This window comes from Phocoena phocoena, chromosome 8 (genome assembly GCF_963924675.1).
Source record: "Phocoena phocoena chromosome 8, mPhoPho1.1, whole genome shotgun sequence".
In the NCBI taxonomy this organism is placed as follows: domain Eukaryota; kingdom Metazoa; phylum Chordata; class Mammalia; order Artiodactyla; family Phocoenidae; genus Phocoena; species Phocoena phocoena.
Genome location: NC_089226.1, coordinates 104227580 through 104239759, shown reverse-complemented (window position 1 = coordinate 104239759; position 12180 = coordinate 104227580). Strand labels below are relative to the sequence as shown.

At 39.8% G+C, this 12180-nt stretch overlaps 1 protein-coding gene across 1 annotated transcript in view; it reads right to left on the bottom strand.

Annotated features, from left to right (window-relative positions):
* Positions 1-12180, bottom strand: part of TOP6BL (TOP6B like initiator of meiotic double strand breaks) — a 106425-nt gene that overhangs the window by 19549 nt on the left and 74696 nt on the right. Inside the window, exons 7-10 of the mRNA XM_065882723.1 lie at positions 11323-11473; positions 7771-7917; positions 3594-3715; positions 1660-1770 (exon numbers count right to left, since the gene is read on the bottom strand). Coding sequence (XP_065738795.1) covers positions 1660-1770; positions 3594-3715; positions 7771-7917; positions 11323-11473 — 531 coding nt within the window. The remainder of the gene's footprint in view (positions 1-1659; positions 1771-3593; positions 3716-7770; positions 7918-11322; positions 11474-12180) is intronic.

The following is a 12180-nucleotide window of genomic DNA, read 5'->3' as shown; positions in this document are numbered from 1 at the left end:
TAGTATAATGTATATGAGATAATATGCAAAAATTAAGTGATAAAGTTTATTAGCTATTATTTTAAATTTTATGTATATTACACTATCTTTTCAAGAAAAAAAGTACAAAAAAATGAAGTGACATGGAAAGAATGTGTTATCCCTCTGATAATTTGGTCAGCACACACTGGAAGGAAGGAAGGAAAAAAACCAACATTTACTAAGAATCTACCATGTGTAAAAATGGGCAGAAGACCTAAATAGACATTTCTCCAAAGAAGACATACAGATGGCCAAGAGGCACATGGAAAGCTGCTCAACATCACTAATCATTAGAGAAATGCAGATCAAAACTACAATGGGGTATCACCTCACACCAGTTAGAATGGGCATCATCAGAAAATCTACAAATGCTGGAGAGGGTGTGGAGAGGGTGTGGAGAAAAGGGAACCCTCTTGTACTGTTGGTGGGAATGTAAATTGATACAGCCACTATGGAGAACAGTATGGAGCTTCCTTAAAAAACTAAAAATAGAATTACCATATGACCCAGCAATCCCACTACTGGGCACATACCCAGAGAAAACCATAATTCAAAAAGACACATGCACCCCATTGTTCACTGCAGCACTATTTACAATAGCCAGGTCATGAAAACAACCTAAATGCCCACCAACAGACGAATGGATAAAGAAGATGTGGTACATATACACAATGGAATATTACTCAGCCATAAAAAGGAATGAACTTGAGTCATTTGTAGAGACTGTCACACAGAGTGAGGTAAGTCAGAAAGAGAAAACAAATATCGTATATTAACACATATATGTGGAATCTAGAAAAATGGTAGAGATGAACCAGTCTGCAAGGCAGAAATAGAGACACAGATGTAGAGAACAAATGTATGGACACCAAGTGGGGGAAGCAGGGGTGGGGGGTGGGGTGGGATGAACTGGGAGATTGGGATTGACATATATACACTAATACATATAAAATAGATAACTAATAAGAACCTGCTGTATTAAAAAAATAAATTAAATAAAATTCAAAAAAATAAAATACTAGCCATTGCATACTACTTAAGACCATTTAAGATGAAATGTATTAAAACTTTAGCATTAAAAAAGAATCTACAATGTGTTATACAGGTTCACACTTAGCTCTCAACTTCATAATAACCCTGTGAGGTACTATTATTTTTTTCTAATTTGTAGATGAAACTCAGAGAAGTTCAGTACAGGCCTAAGTCCACCTAGCTAGTAAACAAATGAGCCAAAATTTGAACTCAGGCCTTTGATTCCAAACCTTGTTACACTATTCCATACTGCCAAACACATGTAATGCTTATGGTTGCTCAGTTATTTTCAGTATATTCTGTTGCCATGAGGTAACAGAACATTCTTCAGTAAGAAATTGGGAATCACTGATCTAATCCTAGCTCTGCTTATAACTACCTGTATGATTGAAAGGAAACAGAAATTTTAAATAACTTGTTTTCTCATTTATAAAATAGTATATACATCACTATCCATTCAACAAACATTTCTTAAAACACTTATGTAGAATCATAGGAGAATCAAAGTAAAAAATGTTTCTAAGAGCACTGCACATATTACTAAGATAGGTAGTAGAATGTCATTAAAACCCTGGCACTTTTAAGCATCCCCAATCTCTTACTAACTTGAAGCGTCTGGAGGCATGTCTTTCGGAAGCTGCTGCTGGTGCTTCCAGTCATGATACTCATGATGGAATTCACAGCCACTGAGAGTGAGGCCTGTAGTTTCTGATGAGCCTAGAGAATAAAACAAGGAAGTGGGAGGCCGCAGTTTATAATAATACCAAACTGCTGGTTCAGAGAATCCCAAAGGGACCAAAGATTTTAGTCAGAGCAGGATTTCAAAAATTCTTCCCCCTCCACCAAAAATACTTGCTGAGATCATGACATACAAAGGACACTTAGACTTATTGACATAGATACATTCAGAAAAGACACGCAGCAAGACACTGAGCAACAAAACAGATATACTTATTATTAAAAAACAAAAAGCTTTAAGCTTTCCTCTTTTAGTATAGTTGTCTTTTCCCTGAAAAGGAGGCCATATTAAGTAAGAAATGTGTTACCAAAAGTACACAGGATGGAGGGATTCAAAAAGTCAGGTAAGGGGCTTCCCTGGTGGCGCAGTCGTTGAGAATCTGCCTGCTAATGCAGGGGACACGGGTTCGAGCCCTGGTCTGGGAAGATCCCACATGCCACGGAGCAACTAGGCCCGTGAGCCACAACTACTGAGCCTGCGCGTCTGGAGCCTGTGCTCCGCAACAAGAGAGGCCACGACAGTGAGAGGCCCGCGCACCGCGATGAAGAGTGGCCGCCACTTGCCACAACTAGAGAAAGCCCTCGCACAGAAACGAAGACCCAACACAGCCAAAAATAAAAATAAATAAATTAAAAGAAGGCTCAACATTAAAAAAAAGAAAAAAAAAACTCTGGCCTGAATCATGAAGAAAAAAAAAAAGGTCAGGTAAGAAGACAAAGTGATGTTATAAAGGATTAGGAAATGGGGGAAGAATGTAAGATTTAGTTAAACAGCAGCTCTAGACACATGTGTGGGAAGGGGAAATATATAGATAAGAAAGATATACATTGATGTAAGCTTTTATATATAGGATGGATAAACAACAAAGTCCTGTATAGCACAGAGAACTATATTCAATATCATATGATAAACCATAATGAAAGAGAATATAAAAAAAAGAATGTATATATATGTATAACTGAATCACTTTGCTGTATAGCAGTAATTAACACAACATTGTGAATTGACTATACTTCAATAAAAAAAAATTTCAGGCCAAGTGCATGCATGTGCTTTCAATTTATCCAGAACTTATAGTCAATAATATAGCACTTCAATGTGTGAAAGAGGGAAGAAGACATTAATGACACTACAAATTAATATACAAAAATACTTCAAGGTGTAAAACTACCTAGAATGAATATAGTGTCCTGGGTTCAGTGTTTACTGTTCCTCTTTTATAAATGTTTTCCTGTCCCCTGGTATAATGGAAGTGGTGAAAAAAAACTAACAGGCAGGCAAAACCAAGCTCATTTTGCTTGTGAAAAAACACACTCACATCGTAAGTCACGTGTTCCAAAAAAAAAATAAAATTTGTTCACACTCAAAAAAAAAAGAAAAGAAAAGAGTATGTTATCAGTCATTTTCCCTGGTCTACTGTTCTGCCCATATTTATTCAAACTCACCTACTAGGAGATAAGACTAAGCAAGCTGGTTACAGTGACCCATCTAAGTTAAAGCCCGAGTTCCTAGGCTAGATGCAGTTTATAAGACCAGCCCAGGTGGGGACTTCCCTGGTGGCGCAGTGGTGAAGACTCCACACTCCCAATGCAGGGGGCCCAGGTTCGATCCCTGGCCAGGGAACTAACTGCCACATGCATGCCGCAACCAAAAAAATAAGTAAATATTTTTAAAAAGATCAGCCCAGATGACCAAAGAGAGGAAGAAGCATTCAGGGAGGAAGGGCTCTCAGGCCCTGTCTGCCATATACTCTACCTTTTTCTTAGAGAAAGGAGAAAGGGAGTTGTGAATTTCTTATTACCTTGACAGCCTGGTGATGCTGCTCCAAGGCCTGGTCCACAGCGACCTGGATGGAATCTTGCACCACACTGTGGCTCTCCGTGAGAATGGCACTGAGATGAGTTGTGAGCAAAGTGTGGACTCCTAAGGGGAGGGAAAATGTTAGTAACCTTGAGTGAGAATGACCACTTCAAGACTGCTGTTCATATGCTGTGAGTCGGGGCTGAGAATGGGAAAGAGGCCACTTGCAAAAAGAAGCCACTTCTGCCTATCCAGAGATAATTACTTTTTTAGACAAAAATCCCCAGCAATTTATAAACCTACCCAATTCCCACTTACAAATGAATGAAAGCTCACTAAAATTAAAGTGAAGAATGACATTATTTTTGAAGAATCAAATGAGGGATCCTGTTTAATTCACATCAGAAACAGAAATATATGCTATATACTATAAATAATGACACTGGTGGCTCCCAAAGGAAAGGAAAAACCTCCTGGAGAGTATGTCTAACTCTACTCTGTTCCTATTTGAGCGTCACTGTTATGGTGAGCCACTGCTACTGTCAGGGTATCAATCCTTTTAGATACGCTGTGGTATAGAAAAAGTTAAGGGCTTCCCTGGTGGCGCAGTAGTTAAGAATCCGCCTGCCAATGCAGGAGACACATGTCCGAGCCCTGGTCCGGGAAGAATCTCATATGCTGTGGAGCAACTAAGCCCACAGCACAACTGCTGAGGCTGCGCTCTAGGGCCTGTGAGCCACAACTACTGAGCCCACGTGCCTAGAGCCTGTGCTCTGAAACAAGAGAAGCCACCGCAATGAGAAGCCCACGAATCGCAACAAAGAGTTGCCCCCACTCACCACAACTAGAGAAAGCCCGCACACAGCAACAAAGACCCAATGCAGCCAAAAGTAAATAAATGAAATAAATTTATTTAAAGAAAAAGTTAAAACTCACAATCTGAGAATTGCTGGTATAAGGTCTTTTTAAATGAGGGACTATCTCTGATAAAGTAACCATAGGCACCACTGCTCAGCATCCTTCAGAAAAGCTAACATGTGAGACCGATGGGCAAAATACGTCATTAAACAATATGCCAGCATTGATGATCCTGATACAACCAATACAGGAAGACAAATTTACTTTTTGGGGCACCTGGAGAAAATGCTTCTTAATTAATTTTTCTTCTTTCAGTGTTTTTCTACTCCCTGTATGGTCTGTTCAAAGGTAAAGCTGGCTGGCTTTTCTCAGGGCTGCAATTAAAATGCAAGTCAGAAGGAACATTTTCTACCACAAGGTACCATGATGCTTTCCTGGAAGGGAGGGGAAGAACTGCTCTGCTCAAAAGGGGTCTGGAACTGGAATCAAGAGAATATAGATTCTAGCATCAATTTTACTATCAACTAATAGTGACCAAGTCACTTCACTTTTCTCATTTTAGTATAGAAAGTGCCTTTATACCACCTGCTGTCATGGGTATTTTGTGCAGATAAACTGGGATAATATATATAAAGTGTTTTGAAATGTACATTGCAATATTCAAAGAGAAAATATCGCTATTGCTATGATATCATGTGGATTACTATTTTCTATAGTTTGGTCCTAAGAATAGCCTTAAGAAATCAGTTGAAGCCCCTTTGAAAGCAGACATTTAATTAAAAAGCTATAGTTTCATCCCTAAAACTGCTGATACCACCAGATGCCTTTAACACTGTGGCAAAATGAGTTAATCATAGAAAAGTTACCATGACAAGGTAGGCAGAAGGCCAATTAAGTGATTTTCTTTTTTAAGACACATGGAAACAGACTGTAGTTCTGCACAAGCTGTTTCCTAAAAGGAGCTCTGGAGAAAGCTTTCAAGGATCTGAGAAAGAAGAGGGGGAAAAGAAAATAAAATTACTACATGTATCTATATCCATGTATCTATACCTACCTACCCTTATAGTGCATCTTCTTCAAAGGCTAGTCCTAAACTCTCAGATGTATAAGGAAATTTTAAAAGATAACTACTATGTTTACTAATGCAGTGATGGATTTCTGTTTAATCCAGTACTGAGTACCACTACCTGAGATGCTGCAGGCCTTCAGAGTCAAGCTAAACAGAGGTGTACAAACTATCACAGTATTATAATAATGATAGTAACCCTGGTTTCTGAGGAAGTACGTTTAATAGGATTCAGAATGTGGTACCAGATTTTATGTCATCCTAGGGAAGACTGAACATGGTGCTCCCTCTAGCAGACCAACCTTAAAAAAAAAAAAAACTGCCAAAGATATCAGATCTTACATCTTAAGAGGGTCTTTAGACTTGGAAGGGCCTTTGATAGCACCTAGTCTAACAATCTCATGTTAAATATATGACAAGGAAGGATCAGATGATTTATGCAACTTGCTTCCCAAAAAATCATTAAGGAATTTGGTAGCAGTACTAAAATTAAACCCAGGTCTCTTGATTGTACCCTGAAGTCCTTTCCACCATACTAAGCTGCTTCTGAGTCTTTGTCCATGCCAGCACAGGTGGGATAATAGCCCTAGGCATTCTCACCTTTGACCTCCTTGCTGGAAGCCTCATTAGTTTGAGTCTCTTCTATGTTCCCATTCCAGGGCCTTAATGAATGGAACAGTGGGGCACCAGAGAACACCAGCTCCTCAAATAAAAGTTACAAGCCAGAGCCCTGGAAAGCAGTGCTTCTCTCCTAAAGAATATATACATGATGGAAAAAGGTAGGAGAGGCATGCAAGGCTGGCAGTAGAAAGAATCCCACAGGTTCAACAAATAGTTGGCAGCAATGTGAGGTCTTCTGATCTGGTGTTGTAAGCCGTCTCATTTCTCTTATGACTCAGTGGAAGCAGGGCCACACCAAATAGCACTGGAATGCATAGAGAGTAAAGTCCCAAGAAAAAACAGTCGCCCACAAAGAAAGAATAACCCAGAAACGTATCAGGAACACCAAAAGGAAGGCTTATGAACATTTCCCCAGACATTTATAAGCTCCACTTCTTACTTCTTCCTTCAAAGTTTAGGAGGGCACTGAGAAACACTTAAATTTATGTCTCAGGCTTTATTGGATTAAAATGCATAAGCCGGGCTTCCCTGGTGGCGCAGTGGTTGAGAGTCCACCTGCCGATGCAGGGGACACAGGTTCGTGCCCCGGTCCGGGAAGATCCCACATGCCACGGAGCGGCTGGGCCCGTGAGCCATGGCCGTTGAGCCTGCGTGTCTGGAGCCTGTGCTCCGCAATGGGAGAGGCCACAACAGTGAGAGGCTCGCGTACCGGGGAAAAAGAAAAAAAAAAAAAAGCATAAGCCAACTCTCATACTCATACTCAGTGGTTTTCAAACTTCACTATGTTTAGGAATCACCTGAGAATCTTGTTTAAAATGCATATTCTTGAGCCATACCAGATTTTTACATTAGCAAAACAATGAGTTAATCCTTGCCCAGGAAGCTGCACATTTTCAAATACTCCAGGTGATTCTGATGCGTGTGTTTCACAGACCACAGAACAGTGAAATCACTGCTTTACCACTAAAAGAGAGAACCTTCTGATAACAGGTTATCACCTATCTGCTAGATAAAGGCCAAAGGCATTTGTATGCCTGAACAAGGACAATTTCTCCCTTTCCAGAGGTTGATGTGGCAATCACACAAAGCCATTCATACCAATGTACTCCCACAGCACCTCGTGTTCAATCTGAGATGTTGCATTAAGGCCAAGTAAAACTGATAACTTTCTTGATTCCACTTGGAAAAGCAGTAGGGTGGTGAACAGTTCTCAAGCCTGAAAAGCTTTAAAAACCTACTGATACCTGAGGCCCACCTCAATCCAAGGAAATCCAAATCTCTGGGGGGTGAGGTTTGGGCATTTTTTAGAAGCTCCCCAGGTAATATATTGTGCAGCTGAGGTTGAGAACTACCCATCTAAGGTAATATACTCTGGAGGGACCAACAGGAAGTGTCTGCTGATTTCTGGTCAACCAAATCTGGGAATGTCATCATCTAAGTAACGCTTCAAGATATAGATCTTTCACATAGAGCATATAATTTTTTTAACTTATTTAAGCAAGGTTTTTCATTGAAATGAGTTATTTTACAGAAACACATCTATTCAGATTTATGCATCATGTAAAGTCTCCTTTCTTTATTCTCTTAACATTCAAGCACACCCAAGCTGGCAGCCCCACTCTCCTATACCTACCCCAGAGTTCCATTTTCTGGACTGGAAATCCGCTGTGGAAGTCCACAAAGAGAAAAAGCAGCAGAGTTTGTCCCTGGGGGTCCATATTCTGAGTCTGATCCCCCTCACTGGATTCCACCTGATAACTCACATCTGGAAGCACCAAATCTAGAGGACAAGATATTACAGAGTATCCTAAGATAAGTAAAGCCCTCAAAATGCTAAGTGAATAAAGAACCTATACCTCAAACAAAGAGGGATCTGAGATAAATCTAAATTTGAACACTCCCTTCTCCTCCTGAATCTGTTTCTCTAACCACATGATAAAAGTAAATAATAGTGACTCACAGGAAGAACATCAAAATAACAACTGGGTGTATAAAATGCAAACCAAACAGCATTCCTTAGAATTTACTGGGAAGTATTATACAGTAAGTTCATTCACTCCTCATGTAACTTTCTAAGGTAGGCATCACTAATAAGAGGCTAGTAAAAAGTAGGTATAGCTAGTAAGAGTAATGATAACAGCTAACTTGTATTGAATGCTTACCACGTGCCACGTACCACATTAAATTCTTGGCATGTATTATCTCAACATTCAGACTTCACCGCACTATGGTATGGGACATAGTCTTATGCTCTTTTACAGGCAAGAAAAGAGGCACAGACAGGTAGGTTAAATACATTGCCCAACATGAGACAGGAAGTGGTGGAACTGTTTTAGACTAACTCCAAAATCTGTGCTCTTAACCACAGTGCTATATAATATTTGTATCCCCAAGTAATCTGATCCCTATGGTCTTTTTCTAGAATATAATCACTATAGTCCTAAATTCCATCCAGATCCATATAGAGAAGTACCTCCATGTGGATCCTGGTTCTGTAATGAGGGAAGGTGACATGTGCGGACATTTTCTATGCTATTCATTTCCAAAATTAACTGAGCACGTTTAGGCATCACAAATTGGCAAAAAATGAAGGAAATCAACAAAGCATGAAAATAAAAATGAAAGAGAAAAGGAGATATGGAGAGCCCTCGAGATTTAAAAAATCCTGATAGCATGACATCCCATCTGTTAAGACCAAAAATTATTATTTTTTTTTTCAGTGACATCAATGGTTTAATGGATAGGGGGATCTTACATGTCTGAAGCAAGGTCCTGGAGTGATACCCCACTGTGTGTGGCAGACAGCAGGCAGAACATGGTTATCAAAATCTGGAGAAACTATTCTAGATAGACATTCCCAAAACATAATTATTCCTATAGAGTTTACCTAAAGGCTCTTATCTTATTTACGTTTACTTAAAATTTCATCATAGCAAGATATTTTCCTTGCTGACAAATTTGCAACAGATATAATATGGTCTTATTTGATCTCAAAATAAGCCTAGGTATAAGTATTATACTTAACACTGATGACTCTAAAGACATGTCTACATTAATCAAACCAACAAGTTTAAGCTAGCTTCAATACCAGATATCCATTCAGTACTGAATATTTCCCATATCACGTGAAACTGAAATTCATTCTGGAGTTTCTTTTATATTTCTGAGAGTTTATATGAGCGCTTAATTTCTCTTAAGCCAATTAAACAGCGCTAATCCACAAACCAATCTTGGCACTGCCATTTGGAGGCAGAGACACCTTATATTTATAAGGTACACATAGACACACATTTATTTATGTGGACACAGAGATCTCACTGTTTTCTTGCTAGAGTTTAAAAAGGTCTTTTTTTTTTTTTCTTCACTCTCAAGAATCACAGGTAATTAAAGTTCCTGAGAGCCCAGGTAGATTATTAACATCTCAAAGACACAGGAAGAGAAATACCAATTCCTTCTAGAAAGCTAACTTCCTCTAAGGCCTATGCAAAAACCAGTTTTCAGAAGTCAGAAGAGTCCCATCTTGGATGTTTTCAGGGATTTTTTTCAGTTTCTAAATAGCCAATTCAGTTTAAACAAATAACAGTAATAGACAATAATACATATAATTCACTCACATTCGCTTGCCTCACTTTCAGTGGAACATGAATCACCATTCAAGTTACTAAGACCCCCCTAGCGAGGGTTAAAACCAGGAAGAGAGAACAGGATTTGGACTCAGGTACCCAGACACTCACACACACACCCCCAAGATAAAAGCCAAACCAATTCCAAAAGGCTCTCTTTGGTACAATAGCAGAGCCATTAGGGGACACTGTTCTCTTAATACATCTTCCACAGTTTGCCAGGGGAGAGGAGTAGTAGGTATTCCCCCTCATTGGGCCAGGTGGTACGGTAAGCAGCCACTACACAAGGGAGCAAGGAAAGCACTTCACCCTCATTGCTGGCCCCATATAAGTGCTAAGGGGCAGCCCACAGCTGTGGCCACAGCCTTATTAAGACCAAACATTCTTTCCTCACAAAACCACTTACCTCCAGAAGCCCAAGGACACCCTCCTTTCATTCCGCCCTCTGGAATAACTACCTACTCAAGAAAAAGTGTCTTACCACGAGGCCTACTTCCAAGATGAAGATTCTATCTTTCCCCCGGAAATACTTCCCTATACTGGCAGGCTTCAATCTTCTCATACCAGTCACAACTCTAGAATACCTCCTCGCTACTGGTGAACTTCCTCAGGATCCAGTTGAACAGACTGCCTTCTAAATTTCAAAGGATTCTAGCTAACAACAGTCAAACTCAAGACTATAAAGCTCCTAGACATCAGCTCATGGTTGCATATTCCTATTTCTCAGTTTTATTTGTTGGTCTAATTATTAAGCATCCAATTTCAGTATGATTCATCCAAAGCCAATGTGATTAGGCTCTATATGAATAGTACAGTCAGCTTCCTAGGTTTATCACTATATGGTTTATACTCCTGCCTTGCTTTTACGTAGTATTACAATTTTTCTAAGTAATTTTATATGGACTTTTTCATTCCATTGGGAAATATTTCTCTTCCACGATAGTTCAAAGATGTCCTTGCAACTTTACTAACCTTTCTAAAACCCCAGAGTTGATGGATTAAGGTACAATAGAAACCCTCTGAACAAGTCCCTGGAAGGTGAAGGCCCACTGACTACATCAAGAGGGCCAGGAATAGAGAAGGCAGTAGAAATGAGGAGAAGCAGCATCAACACATAATGCCAGAACGGTTAGGCTCTGATGGGGCTTTGCCTGTTGACACCTGTTTGACTCACTTCATGTGGAATCTCAAACTTAGCCAGACTCCCAGCTGTAACCCCCAACCTAAGCCATCAGATCACTAGGTCCTATTCTTTTTTTTTTTTTTTTTTTTGCAGTACGCGGGCCTTTCACTGTTGTGGCCTCTCCCGCTGCGGAGCACAGGCTCCAGACGCACAGGCTCAGCAGCCATGGCTCACGGGCCCAGCTCCACAGCATGTGAGATCTTCCCGGACCGGGGCACGAACCCGTGTCCCTTGCATCGGCAGGCGGACTCTCAACCACTACGCCACCAGGGAAGCCCGGTCCTATTCTTATATACACTTGCTATTTATATTTCCTTGCATTTCTCTAATATTCTCCAGAGTTCTTTATTCCTATGCAAACAAAGAGAGGGAGATTTACCTCTATCGAAATTGAAATCCAAATTGGGCACCATACACAAGTGGTATTTCTTCCAGTTAATGAAATAAGAGGTATCTTTGAAGATAGTAGAAGTTGGCTGCTCCGGATTTAGCAATATCAAAGGCAGACCTGAAGGTCCATATAGAAATATGTATAGTTGCTAAAGAAAATTGCAAATTTTTAGTTTCTTATAACTGTATTTAAATGCATAAAACAAACACTGACCTGGTTCACACTCTCAGAAATAAACTAGTGTGCTAGGCGATTACATATTAAGCCTTTTCCACATTAGGATAGGTGTGAGGCGCCAGAGATAGATCCACTAGAATCCCCAGGAATTATTTTGGGTTTAATGAGTGTGAGCTACAAATATAGTTTTGGGACAATTCGTTTATTTACTCTCCTACTCATTAAATCATAGGTTTGAATGGTACCACAGGCTAAACACTACACTGTACTAAGTTCTGGGGATATAAAGATGAATATACAGATTTAATACTTACCTTCAAGTTATATTTATAGTATGGGAGATACATGTAAAAACCAGTAAACTGTAATATGATATGATACATGCTAGAATGAAAGTATATACAAAGCAATATTTCCCAGTAAGTATTTAAGTATATTCAGATTGAGAGGGAAACACTTCACCTTCTCCAACCTACTCTCTAACCAAGACTAAGGAAGGTAGGCCCTTAAATGGTTTCTTTCTCTTGACTTCTCATTCCTACCCTCACCCTCCCTGTAACCCAGTGTTTCTCAACCTCGGCACGTTGACGCTTTGGGCCAGATGATTCTTTATTGTGGGGCTGTCCTGTGCATTGTAGGATGTTTTGCAGCTTCCCTGGCCTCTACCCA